At 43.8% G+C, this 21,925-nt stretch overlaps 1 protein-coding gene across 3 annotated transcripts; it reads right to left on the bottom strand.

Annotated features, from left to right (window-relative positions):
* Positions 1 to 813: 813 nt before the first annotated feature.
* LOC144390274 (protein NLRC3-like) lies at positions 814 to 14,213 on the bottom strand. 3 transcript variants are annotated; one of them, XM_078096752.1, is made up of 11 exons: positions 14,068 to 14,213; positions 11,444 to 11,566; positions 11,242 to 11,355; positions 10,216 to 10,329; positions 9,727 to 9,840; positions 8,962 to 9,040; positions 8,598 to 8,808; positions 6,637 to 8,440; positions 6,372 to 6,545; positions 2,189 to 5,475; positions 814 to 2,044 (listed from the first exon to the last, which is right to left on the bottom strand). In XM_078096752.1, the coding sequence occupies exons 2-10, from the start codon at positions 11,530 to 11,532 to the stop codon at positions 5,268 to 5,270; spliced, it is 2,907 nt and encodes a 968-aa protein (XP_077952878.1). In that variant the 5' UTR covers positions 11,533 to 11,566; positions 14,068 to 14,213; the 3' UTR covers positions 814 to 2,044; positions 2,189 to 5,267. The 3 variants fall into 3 exon arrangements, with proteins under 3 accessions (XP_077952878.1, XP_077952877.1, XP_077952876.1); XM_078096751.1 differs by having other exon boundaries at positions 11,444 to 11,569; positions 14,068 to 14,197; XM_078096750.1 differs by lacking the exon at positions 14,068 to 14,213 and having other exon boundaries at positions 11,444 to 11,797.
* Positions 14,214 to 21,925: the final 7,712 nt, after the last annotated feature.

Here is a 21,925-nt window from a genome sequence, read left to right as displayed (position 1 = left end):
AGCTTGTGTTTTCTTCCTGATGGTGACAAAACAGCGTCGTGCACTTTATACTTACAAACTACTGTTTGCACTGTTGCTCTTGGGACCTGCAGCTGCTTTGAAATGGCTCCAAGTCACTTTCCAGACTTGTTCAAGTCGATGATTCGCTTTGTCAGATCCATGCTGAGCTCCTTTGACTTTCCCATTGTAGCGTTTGTGGGCGTTTGTATCCAATGAGCTCTATTTAAATGCCTCAGAGTCACCAGCTGTAGTCACTCATAAGCACTCACAAGAGGTTAAGAGGCCATGAAGCTCATTGCATTGACACAACGTTCTAAGGCACCAAAATTGCTAATTCATGTTGCTGTATGTATATTTTACACCCAGCAGATTTGATCACTTTTATTTATATATATATTTCTGTCCAACACACACTTTCAATACTCCACTTTGTGAGGAGATAAACTCCACCCTGTTATCAAATGTGTGCTTGTGCTTTGTGTGTTTTTGTTGGTGACTTAAGTGTGATATTTGGTGCAGAATGAAAGCTTCAAGTTGCACCTGAAGTAGCGAGCTCAGTAGTTTGTGTTGTTGTGAGACGGCTCTGCGTGAAGGTTAATAAGGTTAATAAAGCAACTTATTCATTACTCATTTCTTTATTTACTCACTTCCTTCTTCAACATGCTGCACCACCAATGTTTCCTCTGTGCTATTTACACAGCAACAGGGCTGTAGAATAAATACAGATATTATGGAGGAAATAGTACAAAAGTCAATAGTACAGCATCTTTAAAAAGGATCAGAGTATTTCATGTCAAAAGAAATAATACAGCGTGTTGAAAGCATCTTTATTTGATGGCCTGTTTAAACATGTACAGTTGTTTCCAATAAAAGTCATTTATTAACATTAGAGCCAAACAATTCTATTTCTGTTAAAGTAACACATGGAGTAAATGTTGTAAATGACATTATAGTGAATAAAAACACAAGTAACGCATATTCAATATTTCCTTGAGAGGTTTGCTGAACCATTAAAAAGCTTCTTGTTCAAAACAAACCTGATTATGTGAAATTAGATTTGATTTCACTCAACAGATTTAGAAAGATTTGAAGTTAAAATGGGCTCAAAAAGAATTACACATTCATATTTTCCTTCTTCACCTTGTTTTTATTATTGCTGATGAAGCGCACACACACATAAGGACACATTTGTCTCATATGGGGGGACAGATGAAAGAGCGTCTTATAAAATGTCTTCTTGAACACATAAAGATGAAGATTAAAGCCTAATTAGGAACCAATATCTAAATGATCATCTATTGGTTGAAGGAGCACAGCAGCATTAAGCTGAGCTCTTTCACACTTCCATCTGAGTCCCAGAGAGCTGTGGACCCCCCAGAGTCCAGACCAGCTCAGGTACCCCTCACCTGCTCCACCTGCATCTACACCCACATGAACCACCATCAGCTGTACAGACTGAACTATGTGGTGAGCAGAGAGGAAGGTTCTCCACCAGGAGGAGACTCTCCCTCCTGAAGAGGACACAGAGACACTGAGGAACCAAAAGACCAGAACCTGAACCCAGGATAAAGAGGTTCAGTGAATGTGGTGCTGAAGGTGTGGAGGTGGATCAGTGTGTCAGAGGAGACTCTGTAGAAGGACAGAGAGCCAGCAGGACAGTCCACATACACTGCTACTCTACCAGAGGAGGAGGAGGAGGAGGTGATGAATGTTACTGTCTTATTATGACAGACATAGTAACCTTTATCATCAGAGCACATCAGACTCCAGGACTGATCATTGTATCCAAACAAACAGTCACTGTCTCCTTTCCTCCTGATTCCTCTGTAACTCACTGATACATGAACTCTTCCTCTCCACTCGACCTCCCAGTAACAGCGACCAGTCAGACCAGTTCTACACAGCAGCTGAGGCCTGTAGTCAAATCTGTGTGGATGATCAGGATGTGACTGATCCTCCATCACACATGTCACCTTCCTCTTGTTGTCAGACAGTTTGAGGTGTTTGTTTACTGTGTTTGTGTCGATTGTGAGTTCACAGGAATCTGATGAGAGAACAAGACACAATACAGCTGCAGTTATTAATCATGTGTTCATCTACTGACACTTTGATGATAACATCACAGAGGTGAATGAGTGATGTCACAGTGTGAAGATGGTTGAATCTTCATGAATCAAAGCACACTTACACTTTCTCAGACCTGGTCTCAACCATCGGACTCCATCAGGCTCCACCCTGAAAGGAGGAGGGGGGTCAGAGCAGCATGGAGACATGGACATTACATCACTCTCACACACAGCTTTGTCCTTCATGTCCACATGGAGCACCTCTTCTTCTTCTACCACTACTTACAGACGACCACAGACTGTCAGTCAGGCGTCACACAGCGACGAGGTGCTGGAATATATTCATGAAGAAGATGAATGGATAACAAATAAGAAATGGACCTGTCACTGTACTTTCACCAGATGTGAATTCAAACGGGAGAAATGACGTCATGCTACAGATCAAGCTTCATGGGACGTGTGCAAAGGAACATTCACATTAAACTGTTTCATAAAGATAAAGCAGATACAGACCATTCAGTGTTCACACAATGTGCATGTTTCAAAATGAACAATGAACCAACAACACATGTACTATGAACACAAACAAGCAGAAGAAACGCACTAGTTAGTTTATTTAGTTCCCTGTTTGGTTTTTCACACCACAGAGGCACCGACTGCTGACGTCACGTTCTGCATTATTACTGTGATATTACAGAACATCCTTATGTAAATGCATTCAACCATCTTCAAATGGATCCCTGTTGTTTTCATCATGAGACTCTAATCCATGAAGCTCTGTGATCCTCATCGCTGCTGTGAGATGCATGTACTGATAAAATATGTTATAACATTGTTTTGTGCTAAAGTCGTGTCTCAAGTGTCCTGTATTTGACCCTGATGTGCAAAGAGCAGCATGATACAAAATGTTGCTTTGCAGCTGTGTCCTGAGAAGGGAGGACGGTCAACTCGATCTCATAGACGCTTCAAAGCAAAGGACTTCTGTTCATGGCCTTGGTTCATATCTTATTCGGTACGAAAGTTCCGGATCCACGTTTTTGCTTTATGTCAATTAATAATGATTTGCACCGACCACTGAGGAGGATCTTGTGTGTGTGTGTGTGTGTGTGTGCTGCCCTCAGCTTCACCTGGGTTCTTATCTCAACCTGCTTTGCAGCTTCTCGTAACTGGCACGGAGAACGTTCTCCACATGTGTATAAAAACTCAGCGTTTTTACTGCTCGGAGACGTCATTACGCCGAGCGCTGAGATACGTGCTGGTGTGTTGGACCTCCTGCTTGCAAGCAAGCAGGATAAATAAATGTTAACTTTTTGACTTTAATTGATCAACGTGTTGCGATCCTTCTCATCAGCCAACTCGGGGGGATCGGAGATCCTGACACTGCTCTAACAACTCGCTCAAACTGCGTCGCAGAATGTCGACTTTCTCTCTGCTGTTTTCTCTCTCTGAGCTGCTTGTGAACCAACGGGTGTCGCTGCTGAGACGCCAACTGGCACCCAGCTGCCACTAAGGTGCCACCAAGGTGCCACTAAGGTGCCAAAGACCAGCCGTTATGTGCCAGTGAGCGCGAGCCAGCTGCACGGCACCAAGACGTGAATCCTCTAAAGTGGAAGTGAAGCTCAGGCAGAATGGTGGTGTGATGGAAGTTGTGCCGTTAACTCGGCCGATGTTAGCTTGCTCTTCACAGATGAGGTGACGTTCCCTACGAGCTAGCCGAGCTAACGTTAGCTAGCTAAATGCCCAACATTGAGACCGTATGAGTCAAATATCGTCGTCATGGAGATGATGTAATTCAACATGTCAGCCGCAGTCACTTGGTGACAATCGATGAGCACGCTATCCATGGTGGAAGCTGTAAAGAGGGAAATCTAACATGCAGGCAAAGCTTTATGAAATATAAATATCAGAATCAGGCTCAGGAGATCACTCTCTCAGCAGCACCTTCTCCTGCTGATACTCAGACAGATGTTCTGCAGATGCTGCACAGTGAGACCATCATAGACGCTGTTCTGCTCTCCTTGTGCGTATTTAGCTCGCTACACAATTCAGCAGTAAGACAAACTCCTTTTAAATGAATACGGGAGTCAGGACGTAGCGTCCAAGCTCCAGATGCACTGAACTTTGACAGAATTTACTAATGGAGAAAATAGGACTAAAATAGGACTTCTATGCTAAACAAATACTTGCAGACTTTTGAAGGCTTTAACACATGAAGGACGGCAGCAGATGAATTTCCTGAGAACTTTCTCTTTAGAGCCAATGTCGGGAACATTCATTTTGAAAGGGGCAGTGTGGAGTCCACAGTGTTGAGATGCTACAGTAAATGGACACCCACCTATATTCCATTATTTATGTATTTGATTTTCTAATTATTTGTTCATTAAACTAGCATATGTTCTTTTGCGAAGAGATACTCTGTAAATCTGTTGGTAAGTGAGAATGAGTTATGCTCAAACAGGCACTGAGGTCACCTAAGGGGTCCTTGTTTTAGGAGTCAAGCGGGAGATGATTTCGCGCGCTTGGGAGAAGTAAGGAAAGAAGGAAAATAGTGAGCTAAAGTTTACCTGTGTATCTGATGCGCACTTCTTACCTGTTCTAACGGAGGAATAAAGCACTTCTTAAAAACTAACGCACGCCTCACGTTTGTCCATGTGTGCTACATTCCTACTGTGATGATCCTTCAAGACACTTTGAACAGATTGTTTCTTTTTGTTGTTTATTAACCAACATGCTGTCTGTTTGATTGTTGTTACTGTTAATTAATAGGACAACACACACTGGGGGAAGATGACGAGCAACTAACCATCCAATAGCCTTTCATCAAAATGTTTCTTATTGTCCACCATATGCTCATGTTATAATCATGTCTAGGGAATTTTGCAAGTAGGGATATAGCTATATTTATATATCCAGGTAGTAATAATTTGTGTTCTATGGGTGTGTGTTACTAAATGTCCCTGGTCTGTGAGGATGTGATGTGAATGGTTAAAAACTACGAATAAATGAATCAACATCATTGATTAGGCTCATTAAGGCTAATGTTCCCTATCTACTTCTGTCTGTATTTAAGGTCTGATGTGGGACACAAACAGTTTGATGAGTCTCTGGTAGTTTGAGGTCAGCTTGGTGTGTCTGGGTCACATTAACCAGGCTGAGAGTTTCACAGAGAAAAGGTTTCCAGCTCTACCTCCTTTAACAGACTCATGGTATGTGACTGCAGCAGGCCTCTTCATACCTGAGAGTCTCCAGTGTGCAGTGTGGACTCTCCAGTCCAGCAGACAGCAGCTTCACTCCTGAACGCTGCAGGTGGTTGTTACTCAGATCCAGCTCTCTCAGACTAGAGGACTGGGAGCTGAGAACTGAGGACAGAGCGTCACAGCTTCTCTCTGAGAGGTTACAGCCATCCAGTCTGAAGAGAGAACAATCAACAAGAAGAAAGATAACATTATTGTTATGAAATGAAATCTTCTTTGATGTATTTGAACTAAAATAAAATCAGTAGGACGAAAGAAAATGTAATTAGCTCCATATTAAACAAGAGGAACAATTTACAGTAAGTACTGTAGTATCAATATCAGGATGAGGCAGGGATAGTTATTGTTGTTGTTAATGTTTATTAGAACCTAAATACAGAATTAGGCTTCTCTATCCTCTATTTGACTTCTTTTAAAGAAAGATGAAGAGAGAGAACAAAGTGAGTGTTAATGAGAAATTAATCTTTTTTGTGTGATCTTGTGTTTTTTACATCCTTAATTACAAATAAACAACCATCAGACAAAAAAGTATTGAGTCCTACTCTACTATTATCCTTTTCATCCATTAAATACATCAAAACAAAACATAACAAAGCTTGAGAGGAACAACAGGATGTACCTGTGATGTTGATTTGTGAAGGAACATTGTCTTTCAGACTGTCTATTTTTTAAGCTACTGAATTTGTTTTGTCTAACAGGTTCTTGTAATGTCAGGGAAACAAACATACATTCACAAAAAGGGCCAAAGTTTTGTCCCTGAGATTACTTCCTCTGTTTACAAAGTTCTGGTTTATTTCCTGAAGAAAAAGATTTTTATGAAACCTGAAATCTTAAACAAACAATTTTAAGAAGGGAGCTGATAGTTTAGACCCACATTTAAATCATTGAAGACAAACCCATTTTTCTCAATTAGTGATATTATCACGTAGCATAAATAAGAAGATTAATAGGATGACCCTGTTATGTTTTATTGTGAATGAACATTGTGTTTCAATTCCATGTAGCATGGATGTAAATAAAGACACCAAGTGGACATTAATTGGATCCTGACCTGAGAGTCTCCAGTTCACAGTGTGGACTCTTCAATCCAGCAGACAGCAGCGTCACTCCTGAATCCTGCAGGTGGTTGTTACTCAGATCCAGCTCTCTCAGACTAGAGGACTGGGAGCTGAGAACTGAGGACAGAGCGTCACAGCTTCTCTCTGAGAGGTTACAGCCACTCAGTCTGAAGAGAGGGATGAAGAACAAGCAGTAAGTATAAAAGATGGCAGAATATTTAAGTTCTGATGTATGAATCTTATTCTCTCTGTACTTACAGAACTTTGTGGCAGGCTTTGACCACTGGCAGCAGCCTCAGAAGAGCCTCCTCTGAAGCAGAGTATTTCTTCAGGTCAAACACCTCCAGATCTTCTTCTGATGACAGTAAGATGAAGACCAGAGCTGACCACTGAGCAGGAGACAGTTCTTCTGTGGAGAGACTTCCTGATCTAAGGGACTGTTGGATCTCCTCCACTAGAGAACCATCATTCAGTTCATTCAGACAGTGGAACAGATTGATGCTTTTCTCTGGAGACACATCCTCACTGATCCTCACCTTGATGTACTGGACTGTTCTCCGATTGGTCTGTGAGCGACTTCCTGTCTCTGTCAGCAGGCCGCGTAGGAGAGTCTGATTGGTCTCAAGGGAAAGACCCAGGAGGAAGCGGAGGAACAAGTCCAGGTGTCCATTAGGACTCTGTAAGGCCTCGTCCACAGCACTCTGGTAGAGACGCATTGGTTTAGGATTGGGTTTAGAGCGTTTAGACCACCGGGAGGTTGTTTGTTGTTCTGACAGCAGATTGACACCAGAGCTGAAGAAGGTCAGATGGACATGAAGAGCAGCCAGAAACTCCTGAACACTCAGATGGACGAAGCAGAACACCTTGTCCTGGTACAGTCCTCTCTCCTCTCTGAAGATCTGAGTGAACACTCCTGAGTACACTGAGGCTGCTCTGATATCGATGCCACACTCTGTCAGGTCGGATTCATAGAAGATCAGGTTGCCTTTCTGCAGCTGATCAAAGGCCAGTTTTCCCAGAGACTCGATCATCTTCCTGCTCTCTGGACTCCAGTGTGGATCCGTCTCAGCTCCTCCATCGTACTTGACCTTCTTCACTTTGGACTGAACCACCAGGAAGTGGATGTACATCTCAGTCAGGGTCTTGGGCAGCTTTCCTCTCTTTATGGTCTTCAACACCTCCTCCAGAACTGTAGCAGTGATCCAGGAGAAGACTGGGATGTGGCACATGATGTGGAGGCTTCGTGAGGTCTTGATGTGAGAGATGATCCTGCTGGCCTGCTCCTCATCTCTGAACCTCTTCCTGAAGTACTCCTCCTTCTGGGGGTCAGTGAACCCTCTGACCTCTGTCACCATGCCAACACACTCAGGAGGGATCTGTTTGGCTGCTGCAGGTCGTGTGGTGATCCAGAGGCGAGCAGAGGGAAGCAGCTTCCCCCTGATGAGGTTTGTGAGGAGCACATCCACTGAGGCCGACTCTGTGACATTAGTCAGGATCTCATTGTTGTGGAAGTCCAGAGGAAATCGACACTCATCCAGACCGTCAAAGATGAACACAATCTGGAACTTCTCAAACCTGCAGATTCCTGCTGCTCTGGTTTCACTGAAGAAGTGATGAACAAGTCCCACCAAGCTGAACTTCTTCTCTCTCAGCACATTCAGCTCTCTGAAGGTGAATGGAAATGTGAACTGTATGTCCTGGTGATCTTTGTCTTCAGCCCAGTCCAGAGTGAACTTCTGTGTTAAAACGGTTTTCCCGATGCCAGCCACTCCCTTAGTCATCACTGTTCTGATTGGTTCCTCTCCTCCAGCTGAGGCTTTGAGGAGGTCTTCTCGTCTGATGGTTGTTTCTGGTCTGGCTGGTCTCCTGGATGCTGTTTCAATCTGTCTGACCTCATGTTCTTCATTGACCTCTGCAGTCCCTCCCTCTGTGATGTAGAGCTCTGTGTAGATCTCATTCAGTAGGGTTGGGTTTCCTGCTTTAGCGATCCCCTCAAACACACACTGGAACTTCTTCTTCAGGTTGGATTTGAGTTCACGCTGACAAACTGCAGCAAGAAGTCCTGAATGAAGACAACAAAGAAGATCAATGAGTCAAAGAATAGATTTCAACATGTCCTTTCCTCAGAGAATGACTATGAATATATTCTGTTCATCTCTGGAGACATTAGTGAAGGTCTCATGTATCAGCATGGTAAGTCTGTAGAGAAATCCTCTTACTGCTCTGCAGACGCTCAGCCAGCTGCTCCTGCTTCATTCTCCTCAGGAAGTGCACTGAGATCTTCACAACGGCCTCTCTGCTCCTCCTCTGCTCTTCATCCAGCACCTCCTCATCCTCTTTCTCTAAGCATTCTGGGTAATCTGAACTCACAACCTTCTGGATCTTCTTCAGCTCGTTCTTCACAAAAGTGAGGATGTTCTCTTCCAGCAGCTGGAACAGAACATTCTATGAATGACACCAACTAGAACATGGAAGCCACCATCAGGTCCATGTTGGACAGACGGACAATCCACTGGTCTACAAAGTGCAGCATGGAGATGATGGTAACCTGAGAGATGTTAAAGTAGTTGTTCATGTACACACCATGAAGATGGAGTCCAGGTGTGTTTGATGCTGCTGGGCAGACGGACCTGTGGGAACCTCTGAGCTCTCCTGGTCCTCTCTGTGGAGGTACATGAACCATCAGCTCACATGATGTTTGGACCATCAACACCAATACAACATTAGTTAAAGATATTGGCATCTGTCATGATGGATCATGATGACAACCAGATGCTGAAGACTGTCGATGATGACGGACAGTTTATTAGTTGAGTGACAGTTAGTCACCAGTTTCATCTGGTTTTAGTTCTTACTGTGGGTCATAAAAACGTGTGCAGACCTCTACATCTGGTACAAAGTCCTATGGAACTCCTCCAAACCTCTTTAGTCCGTCCCCTAACCTCTAGCAGTCTCCTTAGATCTTCTGAAACTAGTCTTTGGACCTTTTCACAGAGTCTACTGACGATACTTTGTCCAAACCTCTGCATGGAGTCAAGAGACCACGTCAGCTGGTCCACAGAGCACTGAGTTTATTCATATCACATGTTCAGTCCCAGTCATCTGTCTCCAGAAACCTGAGGCTGTCTCCAGATGTGACCTCTGCTGATCCTGATGTGGAGGAACTAGCTCACATTGTGTTTACATCTGAGGATGTTTACAGTTAATGATTCACACTTAAACACACACAGACCAGTTAGATGAAGATAATGAGTTCTGTCATGAAGACAACACTTTAAACAATGAAAAAACATTTATGTAATTCATGGCTGAGGATCAGAACAGTTCTTCATCTGTTTAAGAACTTACTCTGTGTCATAAGAACGGCGTCCATCGTTGAAATTAATCCAATGACCTTTAGACCGATCACTCTTCATGGACAAACATCTGGGTTCAGGAGACTTTCCTCTCTGCTGATGTGAACTGAAAGAAACACTGAGATTACATCATCACATCATCATCTAATCATGAAGCATCAGCTCACATGGTGTCCGTCCTCACAGAGACCAAAACAAGGTAAAGGTCCATGACGTGAGGCCTGGATGTGGACCACATGACTCCCTGTAGTGGTTTAGGTCTACTGGTCCTGCTGGTCCCACTGAGAATCAACAGCTCAGTCTTTCAGCTCACTGTTTTCTTCACCAGTCAGTTTGGTTTAGTCCCAACAGGTCTCACCAAGTCCTCCATGGAGCTCTCCCTCCCTCACTGGACACTGCTGAAGGGCCCTGGAGCAAGAAACCCAGAACCTCCACCAGAGAGTCTGGTAGAAACACCTCATCATCAGCCTGAGACCCTCACCTTGCATCAACAGAGGGACCAACATCTTTGAAGTCTGGAGGAGGACCCATAGACCGGTTACTCTTCATGGACACACAGCTGGGTCCAGGTCCTGGTCCAGGTCTGTGATGAGTCCTGGGTCACACATAAAGAGTCAGAGTCTGTCCAACAGAAAGTCTGATGGAAACATCTGGGCTCTTTCTCAATATGCGGCCTGTTCTCGGGGAGTCTTCTTGAAATGACCCGCTGGTATTCACGTTATACATGAGATGAAACTATACTATAATTCAGCTTATACACATACAGTATATATGTGTATATACACATGAGATATAGACTATAACTAGGCTGCGTGTTCATAACGTCTAATCTGTTGTCAGACTGATGTTCGTTCACCAGTAACGTTTCGTCTCTTTGAGATCAGAGTTTAGATTCATATCTGTTTAAATTAAACTTTAACATCTTGTCTGTATGCAGCTTGTTATTGTCTATTATTGTGCATTCAAAGGGACTCTGAGCTGTAATAATAATAAACGCATTTTTTCCAAATATGAATTATTGAGTATTTCTCCGTAAGATCTTTCACGTGTGGTCATCTACATGCAATGAAGTGAAAATGTTTCTAGTTGTTTCCTTGTTTGACCGTGTAAGTGTTCCCCTGAGGTTAATCACTAATGATGTCCCCCATCTTACTGCAGCCTCATTGATCACTGTATCATAGACATTAAATACTATGAGGTTAATCACTATTGATGTGGACACACAGACGAGCTTCAGCTACAATTTAAATAAAACTTACATTCATTCACAGTTGTGTGTTTGTGCATTTAACTGGACGAGGACACTGATTATCACCCTCTTCATGTTTGAACTGTAGGTTATATTAACTAAAAGAACATTAATTGATTCATTGTTGTTGCTCAAACCGTCTCTGTACTTTATGAAACATTTATAAAGCTGATGCAGTGTGATGTGATACATCATCATCCGTCATCATCCGTCTCAGGTATTGAGGAAGGACCCTCATCATCAGCCTGAGACCCTCACCTTGCATCAACAGAGGGACCAACATCTTTGAAGTCTGGAGGAAGATTCATAGACCGGTTACTCTTCATGGACACACAGCTGGGTCCAGGTCCAGGTCCTGGTCTCTGATGGGTCCTGGTCACACATGTAGAAGCAGAGTCAGTGAGTCAGAGACGTTGGGACATGGAGACGAGTGGAGGACAGTTGGAGATGGTCCTCTCACCTCTGAGCTTTGGTCTGGCTGTCATGTTCCCCACACAGAGGGGCTTCAGAGGGACGGACTCCGTCCTCTGGGTCCTCAGCCTGATTCATAGCAGAGTCCACACCTTCACACCTTCACACCAACCTGCTGGCAGAGCTCACACATTATTATCTTCATCAGGACAAACACACAGAGCTCATTCACCTCAACACTAAAACTCTCATGGGACACTTTGTGTTGTTGTCTTGAGACAACGTGTCAAGAGACGTCATTTTAAATTCTCATCCTATAAATGTTGTGTTTCTTTTAAGCGCTTTCCTTTGGCAGGAGGCAGCGGTCCATCAGGACGTTATTTATGTTAAATCACTATACAGGCCACTAAAACTCAGCATGCAGAATGACAACACGAGATATGTATAGTTTTATAATATCAATATTATAAGTAAGTATAGGTGGAAGGGAACCAAAAGTGTGGTGCAAAGATCAGTCCTGTAAAACCAAACAAAAGGTTGTTTATACTCAAACCATACAACATATTTTATATTAGTAATATTTCTATTATAGACCTTGTATATATATATATATATATATATATATATATATATATATATATATATATATATATACACATATATATATATATACACATATATATATATATATATATATATACGGTCACACAGAGTTGAACAACGTCTCACTGAGCAGCTATTAAACCAGGAAGTGTGAATGTGTGAATATATTTCCAACTTTAGCGAAGTGTAACCGTCGTACGTTCGATACCCGCTCACTCCTCTCTCATAACAAACAAGACGTCCGACTTTTAGCGGAGTCTAAATTATCTTCCGTATTTCCGAGTCCGAAATAAATCGAACTTCTAGGGAGATAAAATACGTTCCGGATGGTATTTATTACGTAGTTATCGTGATTAGTAACGATTGAAAAGTTCTTCTCTCTTTATTGAACCAGTATTGGCAATTTCTCAACGAGGAGAGACGCTGCAGAATCGGCGGCGGCTTTGCGCATGCGCGCGTTGATTTCAGCCTGCACGTGACGTGTGTCTCCTCTGACTGCAGCTGGACTGCTGCGAGCCGCCAGGTTCCTGCTTCAGTGACGTCACGCCACGTCAGACACCACAGAAGTCTCCAATAAAACCAGATAAGGTCGCTGGTCGCTTTTGACCAGAAGTCGCCAAGAGGGTTTATAAAGTCAATGTACCAAACAACGAAGGAGCCTGCGCATGCGCACATCTCAAGTCATAATGTCGACTTTCAACTCTTTTTTTTTTGTGGCGGAAATGGACTTCCATAAAAATCACCGTAACTAGCAGAAAGAAACCTGTCAGCGGACCTGACAAGCGCCGCTTCAAGCCTTTGCGCATCAACTCTGCGCAGACATGATCCCCTTGAGTATCGCGACGTGCTAGTTTAGCCGCTACAACAACAACTAGCCAGTAACCGCAGATTCCATTTCAACAATAAAGATACAAACTTCTCAGTAGTAAATGAATTCACGTTTCAACTGCTCTATGCTGTGTTTACTCAGGTCGGTGATGTTTTAACGTGTGTAGTGGAATAAATAAAACATATTCCGGTGGTGGCTGTGTGGCAACGAACAACACTCTGAACGGCGGCCGCCATTTTGTTATGCGCACACGCCGTCTGCGCATACATGCCGCTTCCCACGTGATCCCGTTTTTCCTTCAGCAGGAAAAGTAGAAGGCAAAAATGCCACCTAAGAAAAAGATGAAACCTCTCGCTGACCAGAAGACTATTGCATCTGTATGTTCTGCTCCATGTGCCTCTGCACCCTCCCTGACTTTGATCCGCCTCCAGACAGTTCTGCTTAGTATTAAAATATAAACACGCACACTTAAGCCTAGTTTATGCTTCTGCGTTTTCAGTTTGTTGTCTGTTCAAGTTTAGACTTCTGGAGAAAGACAAACTTCCTTTTACCTTTTTAAACTCTGTTAAAATGCTCATCCTATAAATGTTGTGTTTTACAAGATGAATGTTATCACTCTTCTTCCAGCAGATGGAGCTGTGCTGTTTCTCCTCTTCAGGGTCCAGAAGTCAGTAAAACACAGACCAGTAAGGTGACCTGTAGCTGTCCTGATGGAAACACTGTGGTTACCATGGTAACATGGGGAAGCTTTCTCCTGATGGGATGCTTCACTTCACCATGTGATCAGTTAGTAAAAGGTCGACTACAACCTGCTGATCAATGAGAGAAAAACTGAAGACTAAAGAAAACAAACACAGTCAAACACTAAAAAGTGACCAAATGTGTTTAAAGCAGATGAAGAAATGAACATGAAGCTTTGTGGACTTGAAGGACTAAAGCAGCAGGTGAGACAAACAGAGCGTCTCTCAGGTGTGTTTCAGGAACAAAGGCCCAGGTGAGCTCTGTGGTCCCTGCTGGGTCCTAGTGCCCCTCCGTCTGCTACCTTCCCCTCCTCATCAGTAACAGTCCTCACAGACCCCAGATCAGACTGAGCTCCTCTTCTTCATCACAGCGTCATCATTCAGACTAACAGCAGCTCCTCTCTGCCTGCTCACACAGGCGCCATCTTGTTTCCCAGCTTTAAACAATCACACCTTCACGACCATCAATGATGTCATTCAACCAATCACAGCTGCACTTACTGAGCTCGTAGACATGAACTTCCTCAGTGAGCAGCTCTCTTCTGTCCTCAGCAGGTCCGTGTAGAAAAGGAGCTTCGTGCTTCACTTCAGCTTCCATCAGACGGAGTGAAGTGTTGCAGCTTGTTAGAGCTTGTTGTCCTTCATCAGAGAGGGTGTGTCCTCACGTCACCATCAAAGTATGCACTCCGACTGCTTGACTCAGTCTGAGCTGTTTAAACAGGGTCAAAGGTCTTCCCCTTCAGGGACTCGCGGTGCGTGCTGTACTCTGTAATCACACCCTAGGAAGTAAAATGTAAATATGTGTTCACAGTAAAATAACACAACTCTTCCCAGACATTTATCGCTGTTGAATTAAATCTGACTTTACTTTTGAAACACAACAATATCTGCAACAAAAGTCGCGATGTTAGCCTCGTTGTCGAGACTTAAAAGAGCACGACTGTTCCCCCCAAAAGTGCTTCTAGGAGCCCAAGAGGTGAGGAGCGCTTGGTTTTGTCGCTGCCTTCGGGTCAGCAGAGGGTCAAAAAGTGAAGACCCCCGCAGAACATTTTTCAGTCAGATGTGTCTGAAAGTTCAGTGTCGTCTCCTGTGAGGCTCCAGACAGGGTTTCTAAAAACTGTAAAGCAAGAATGACTTCAACCAAGACGACAGGAAACTTTCCCATTAAAGAGAAGGTTGTCGTGGCGCAGGGGGTAGAGAAGGTGCTGGGAAGCACAAGGTTGGTGGTTCGAGTCCTGACTGCCTCATGTTCCATGTCGAAAGTGTTCCTGAGCAAGACACATAACCTCTAATTGTTCCCTGGGCAAAATGTTAAAAGCCATGGGTTAAAAATGTATCGTAAGTCGCTTTGGATAAAAGCGTCAGCTAAATGACCTGTAATGTAAAAGATCGCAATGCCCAAATCAGAATTCAGAGACAATAAAAGAAGCCTTTATTAGTAAGGCTTTTACTGTTGAGCGCAGCAGGTTGCTAGGCAACGGGAGCGGTGGAGGTACAGCTGATGACGCAGGCAGGAAGTCCCCCGTAGGACACTCTGTCCCCTTTCAGAGGCCGCTGGGTTCAGCCTATGCGGCTGTTGAAGGACCAGAAGGCTGGAGCCTACGATCCTTTTAACAATAACCAAGAAACCAACAGATATCTTACAAAGAGGTATTCTTCACTTTATGTGCAATTTTGTACAAAAGTCCAACAAATCATTAAATACACTAAGGGTTTTAAAAATAAACTTTACAGGAAAAGATCCTTTCTGATGCCGACTCTGATTCTGTGCATCATCAGTTGTGGCTAAAAGTCGGATGATCTAATTTACTAAAGTGGTGGTTTTTTTTACCATGATCCATATCTTTAGAGTGTCCACTCACTGTGACAATAGTGATATATTAATATTATTCTGGGTAATGTAAAGTCTGTTGATGTGGTTTCAGAACACACACATATCCTGCCTGCTTCTAAAAACCACAGTAAAGTTACTCTGAGGATCCTCTCAGAGACCAACATGAGATGTTTAAATGTTTGTGCGATCTTCTTGTAGCTCTAGCTGGTGCACCGATCTTTCTCTGTCCCTCCTCTTTATGTAGCCCTTCTCCTTTGACCGTATGACATGTACATGCAGCAGATGTGGCACTGCTGCCAGAAAGCAGGACATTTGTGGCGTGGCTGCCTCCACAGTTTGTAATGGATTTTGCATCACGTTGGCCTGCTTGAGGTTCAAGTCTCGACCTGTTGTGCCAAACACTGGAGTTTGGCTGAATTGCTCAACAGCGGCAGCTGTTTGGGGCTGGACTAGAGCCTTGTTACTCTCCTCAGGCATTTCATATATGCAGAGATTGTAGTAGCTTTGTTCAGGGTTAATTCACTGCAGCAAAGCCTTTCTCATACAGTCATTTCTGATACCACACTATTCTGTCACAAATCAGTTCATCTGTCAGATCTCCAAAGTGACAACTTTTAGCTGTGATCCTCACGTCACTGATGTAGGATTCAATAGTCTCGCCTTGCTTTTGATTTGGTGAGTGGACCTTGTGTCTCTACATAGTCTGGTTTTTGTGGAGTCCGGGTCGGTTCGCTCCACACGCCGCATCTGGTCGGCGCGTGTCCGCTGTGCCTCGTGCACGTTGTAAACACCGACCAGGATGAATGAAGCAAACTCACAGGGAGTAAAAGGGTTTACAGTTGATGTGGAAGGATTCCACATCAGGAGAACAGTGTTGTAGGATCACCGTTACGTTGCACCAGCTGCTGTTGCGTTGGAGAGAAAGATGCCCGACATCGAGGACACACGCTTGTGGAGTCGCACCAACGAGCCCGTGTTCCTCTCCTCACCGCGTGAGTAAAGGTGTAAAAGGAGTAAAGTGAATCCCCAGCAGCCTCCTCCTGCCTGATCCCACAACGTCCTAAAACCTCTCAACAGTTTCTACTGGGTGTCGCTGCCGACCTGGACTTTCTCGCCTGGAATCGCCTGTTCCTTTAAAAAGCAAAACAGAGTTAACAATTGTCATGCACATATATGTGAGAGAAAATGTTGAAGCGAATTGTCTCATTGTGAAATGATGCTTTCATTCAAACCGTATGCGATTCTTAAACTTGGTGGAGAGGAAATGCGACCTGTGGATGGATTTATTGGCTCCAACACGTCCCCAAGATACCAGTTGTTGTTTTAGGGAGTCCTGCTTACTCCGTCCTCGACCACGACTCGTCTTCACCTTTGACCTCTGCATCTCCTGCATCTGCTTATTGTTTCTTCACAGAGAGCTAAACACTCCACAAAGTCCTACTTTGTCCTGGCTCCCAAATGGTGGAAGGAGTTCCCTAATGATATCAGTTAGAATGAAGCCTTTAGAGCTAAACACACATATCTACCCACTATAGCTGAAGTAATTAGCACGTGGATGACACTCATGAATGTTGCTTTCTCAAAAGAAAAATCCCTTCTGCTGCTTCTGTTCCCTCTTGTTTGAATTCACTTACTGCAAGTCGCTTTATATTAGAACATCTAGAAAAATGTGATGCATGTGATATAAAGAATGCCTCTGCATATCTTTATCTGCCCCTACAGTATTTACCTACTGCTTTGTAAATTCTCAACCAGACTCGTTTCCAACGGGTTTGAGGAGCCATTCATTCCTGTCAAATCACAAACAGGGAACACAGATGTTGTCTTGATGTCCCGATGTTCTCTGTGCGTTCTCACTTGTAGGTCTTATCCTCATGGTGTCATATGACGGTTCCATGTCTTCATCAACTAATTCATCAAGTTCTCTATAGATATAAGTAATATATATATATAAGATATATAAGTAATAGATCCGCTCACGCCGGGATTACACACAAATACGCCCTCACATTTCTCCACCCGTACAGTTAATTCTTTCTCCTTTTGCCTTCAGGCTGTCTGCGCTGTCATGATATGTGATCATCTGTTAGAAAACTGTGCATTACTGTTTGACTCTTCAACCTCTTTTTCCATCTTTACACTTCCACTTACCCTCTGTCATACTTTTAAACACTTTCTTTTCACTTCTTTGCTTACTTCTCTGTTCCTTTTCCCATCAAAATAAACCATCTGATGGCCTCACTGAGGGCCTCCATCACTACAGTCACTTCATGCTGACCTTTGTAAAGTACCGTCCCAAGTTGTGTCAGTCATCATAGACTAAAAGCTACAGCTTTAAACAGTAGATCAGAATGTTAACCTCAAACCCGCTGATGTAAACAAAAGCTTCTCCAAACACTAAGTAAGGGCTCATAAAGCAACAATGAAGAGTGAGAGTCCGTTGATCCTGAACACAACCAGAAGATAATAAATTAAACCCCACTTCTTTCCCCGTCGGCCTGAGTGTTAATCTCCACTTTTATTGCTCTTCAGCCCAAAAGCAAAGTTCTGTTAGCTGCCAACACAAACTCAGCTCATGTTTAACTTATGATCTAGTACATTCATTCATTCATTCATAACAACACTGATAGATCACCAACCTCTCATGTTTAGCGTATACAAATGTATGTGTGTACTACTTGTTGTACCATTACAGGATGACCGTCTGTAACAAGTTTCCATATTTCATGTACTGCTGCTATCAATGTTCCTTTGATCAGACGTTTGCTTCCATCATCCAGATACTGTATCAAGTGTATCGTGCACTTTACACTCAATAGCAGCACTCAACAATTTACAGCCCATCTCTGAGTTTAGGAGGAGACTAAAGAACTACAAACATTAACACAAAAAACTGACACTATTGTCACGGCTGTCACCGTGGTTTGTATTTTTCTGTCTTGTCTTGTCTGTACCAAGTAGGCTGTCTGGCCCTGTGGACTGAAGCCCCGCCCACTTCCTGGTTTCGGTGGAGCTCTGTCAGGTTCACTCCAGCTCCACCCATTGGTCCACCCTGTCCCAGCGCACCCAATGGCACGTCACCACCTCAGCCTTACCTCCAGCTCTTAAGGGGAGCCCACCAGTGGCTCGCATGGCCAGTTGACTCGTGTGCCTTCTGTGTATTTGTGTGAAGTGAACTACTGCGTTTTGGTCCTCGTGTGTTTTTACCACCACGGGGCTGACAAAAGGGGGGAGTTGGGGCAAGAGTTGATACTGATTCACCACACGTAGTTTCTGTGCCTGTTAGTTTCATAGGTGTAGTGGGTGCTGTGCTCTTTGTGTTTTTTGGTAAGCGCCTACTGTTTGTTTAAATGTATATTCGGGCATAGTCCTCCTTTTGGGGATCTCTTTTATTTACCTTGGTTTGTCTTTTTCACAGCACCCTCATCCACCCTCCTTTTGTTTGTTGTTACCTGCCTGTCCACCTCTGGTTCGCAATAAACAGTACATTTTACAAGCGACCAGGTTCTGCCCATATGTTTATGGTCCCCTCACTCCTAGACCACCCGGGGGTCGTAACACTATGTACAACAATTCTCATCACCTGCAGTCGTCTCCTGTCTCGCTGTCTTTGGTTTGCTGCTGCAGATATCTGAGGATGTCTATGAGGAGGACGTCCTCCAACAGCAGCTTCTCCTCCTTCGCCGTGGTTTGGATGGGTTCTCTGCACATGTGGTTTGATGGACAGGAGTCCTGATGTGATGGACAGCTCTTCTGCGGCCCCCTGGTGTTCATGTTCGCAGCTACCTGCTTCCTCTTCCTCTTCTATTTCCACCACCACGCTCTCGTGACGATGTCTGAGGGGTCGTCGTGGCGCAGGGGTTAGAGAAGGTGTGCTGGGAAGCACAAGGTTGGTGGTTCGAGTCCAGGCTGCCCCATGTTCCATGTCGAAGTGTCCCTGAGCAAGACACCTAACCCCTAATTGCTCCCCGGGCAAAAATGTGAAAAAGCCATGGGTTTAAAGTGAAATGTAAGTCGCTTTGGATAAAAGCGTCTGCTAAATGACCTGTAATGTAATGTAATGTAATCTTTTGTTGTTTCCCTCAGGCTCATCTTCTCCATCGCTCACGACTTCCCCCGTTCCTCCTCTCAGATGGAACAGAGGTTCTTGTTCTGGATGCTGGGTTTCACAAAGGGACTGTTTGAAGTTCTCCTTTTCTCTGCATGTGGCGGGAAGGACCTGGCCTCTCCTGTGCAGCTGCTGTCATTTCTGGGTACAGCTGAGGGGGGGCATGGGTGTCTGCACTGAGAGGGGTGACATCTTGACCGGGCTCACAATCTGCTTCTTCTTCTTCTGCCGGTCCAACAGCAGGTTTGGGGGTGTTTGGGTGGACTGCCCTCCAGTAGGCGAGCAGCCGCTTGGTGCAGACACGTCTCTTCTTACTTATCTAAGCGGCCGGCTCCCACATAAGCCGTAGTGGCTTGGTTTCCTGCTGCTACAGTCTCCCTCCACACCTTGCGCCTGTCTTCACCCACAGGTGGTGACCTGGTTGGGAACCACCCATTCTTCTGCCATCTTCTCAAGCATCTCTTCATCCTCCTCCACTCCCTTTCTCTTTCTTTGGGCTCCATCTGATCTTCATCTGCTCTCTGGTCCTTGTAAAAGTAACCATGATGCAACCTGGTGTATCTAAAGAACCCTGAGCTGTCCCTTTTGTCCCAGGAGCTATTGTGTCACTGACTATGAGGAGACAAATGATGTAAAGTCTAAACTAATGAAACCTACAAAACATGTTGAATCAGATTGACAACTGAAATCAGCAATGCAAAGTAAACTACTGGATCTGAAAGTGAGACAGTCAATGAAAACGCTGAGTCAAAGTAATAACTACAATACAGGTCAAAACGCTATCAATACAGGTCAAATTATCCAAAAAAATCTCAAACTGCTCCAAGAAAATCAAACCAGTTATGACTTGAGCAAATTTAAAATAAAAGTCCAACTCAATGAAACCTGAGATTAAACTTATACAATACGGCATAAACACTTCCACAGGAGAGAGAAGAGGAAACCCCAAAAACCCGATCATCTTAAGGTAAAATCCCTAAAGTCATAATTAAATTCAAACTATAAAGCCAATTAAGAAAGTAAAAGTAATGTGGCGAAATGGTTTCCTATTCTACCAGCAACGCCACTTGGGATTGGCCCAAGACCTTTTAAAGCACACTGGTTCGTTCCACTCAACAGGCAAGGACTCGTGGTTCCCAGTTTACAAAAACATTTTTATTCTATAAATATACATTACCGTAAAATCTAACATCACAAAATAAGAAAAGAAAACTAATCGCTAAGGCCTAATGGTGAGAAGCGCCGGTGAAGGGGAAGGAAAATGAATAGAACAAACTTAGAGAAAACCAAACCAGAGTTCACCCAGTGATCGCACAAACATCCAATGGGACACGACACACGAGGAAGACCACCACAACCCGCACCACCAGCCTACAGCCGCTAGGAAGGATGACAAAAAAAGGTTACAAGAGGATTAAACCAAAAATGTACAACACAAAACAGAAAAAGAAAATAATTCACATAAAAATCATCCTAATCAAACAATTTGAATCAAAGGGTCACTGCTGCACCTAGTTTTTGTTTTCTGTCACGCAGTAAGAAAGCGGATTGTCTGGCCGATCTTTTCCTTTGTTTCGCCTTTATTCCACAGGATCCACAACACATACGATACAACTTGTCTGCCTTCCTATGCAGTGCTCTGTCTCACTGTCTCACTGCTAAACACTATTAGTCACCCAGGTGCATGCTGGTCCCACCTGGCCGTGCCCCTAAGTAACCTCCAGGTGCAATTAGTGATCCAATTACCCAAACAATTAATCCAACTATATTCAAGAATAAGTAACTAAATAATAGCTCCCACATCAAGCTGACGATAAACCTGAATGAGCATTAATGCAACATCCTGAAATGAAAATAGATGAACACTAACAATCAGATGCATCTACTCAATTCACATGTGGCCCCCTGGACATGTCTTCATTTAGTGTGTAACACTCACTAAATGACTTCAGCTTTGGAGTCACATTCTAATACTTCCTTCTGCATGACAACAGGAACTTGTTCTTTGCTCCTAAAAAGCCCAGAAATATCTTATGGAGATAAATATTGAAGGTCACCGAAACTCTGTTATATACATACATATGACACAAATACATATGAAGTGTGCATTAGTGTCACGGAAGTCCAAATATAATATGTAATACTGTCCCATGTGAGCTTGTTTTGAGCATTAATCAGTCAGTAGCATTTATTCATAGAGAGATTGATCCCGATCGTCCTCTCATTGCATCATCTTCATGAATCCATTTCACTGATGACACAAATTAAAAGCATTCACCTCAAAAAGAGAAGCATCCGGAAGCTTCCCATCAGGGAGCCAGGAAGTAGTCGGTGACGGTCCTCATGCGTTTGTGCGTGAGGAGGTGAAGCCGAGCCATGAAACCTGGAGAAACGTCCACATAGAATCACCTTGGACC

Source organism: Gasterosteus aculeatus, chromosome 21 (genome assembly GCF_964276395.1).
Source record: "Gasterosteus aculeatus chromosome 21, fGasAcu3.hap1.1, whole genome shotgun sequence".
In the NCBI taxonomy this organism is placed as follows: Eukaryota; Metazoa; Chordata; class Actinopteri; order Perciformes; family Gasterosteidae; genus Gasterosteus; species Gasterosteus aculeatus.
The sequence above is the reverse complement of the archived record's forward strand: the minus strand, read 5'-3'. Positions and strand labels throughout refer to the sequence as shown.

Bases quoted from the DNA above. Each gene is read 5' to 3' on its own strand.
- LOC144390274 (XM_078096752.1), bottom strand. From the start codon at position 11,532: ATGAATCAGGCTGAGGACCCAGAGGACGGAGTCCGTCCCTCTGAAGCC. The intron at 8,809-8,961 runs GTGTGTACATGA...GTTCTGTTCCAG, and splicing joins ACCTGGACTCCATCTTCATG to CTGCTGGAAGAGAACATCCT. The intron at 6,546-6,636 runs GTAAGTACAGAG...CCCTCTCTTCAG, and splicing joins AAAGCCTGCCACAAAGTTCT to ACTGAGTGGCTGTAACCTCT.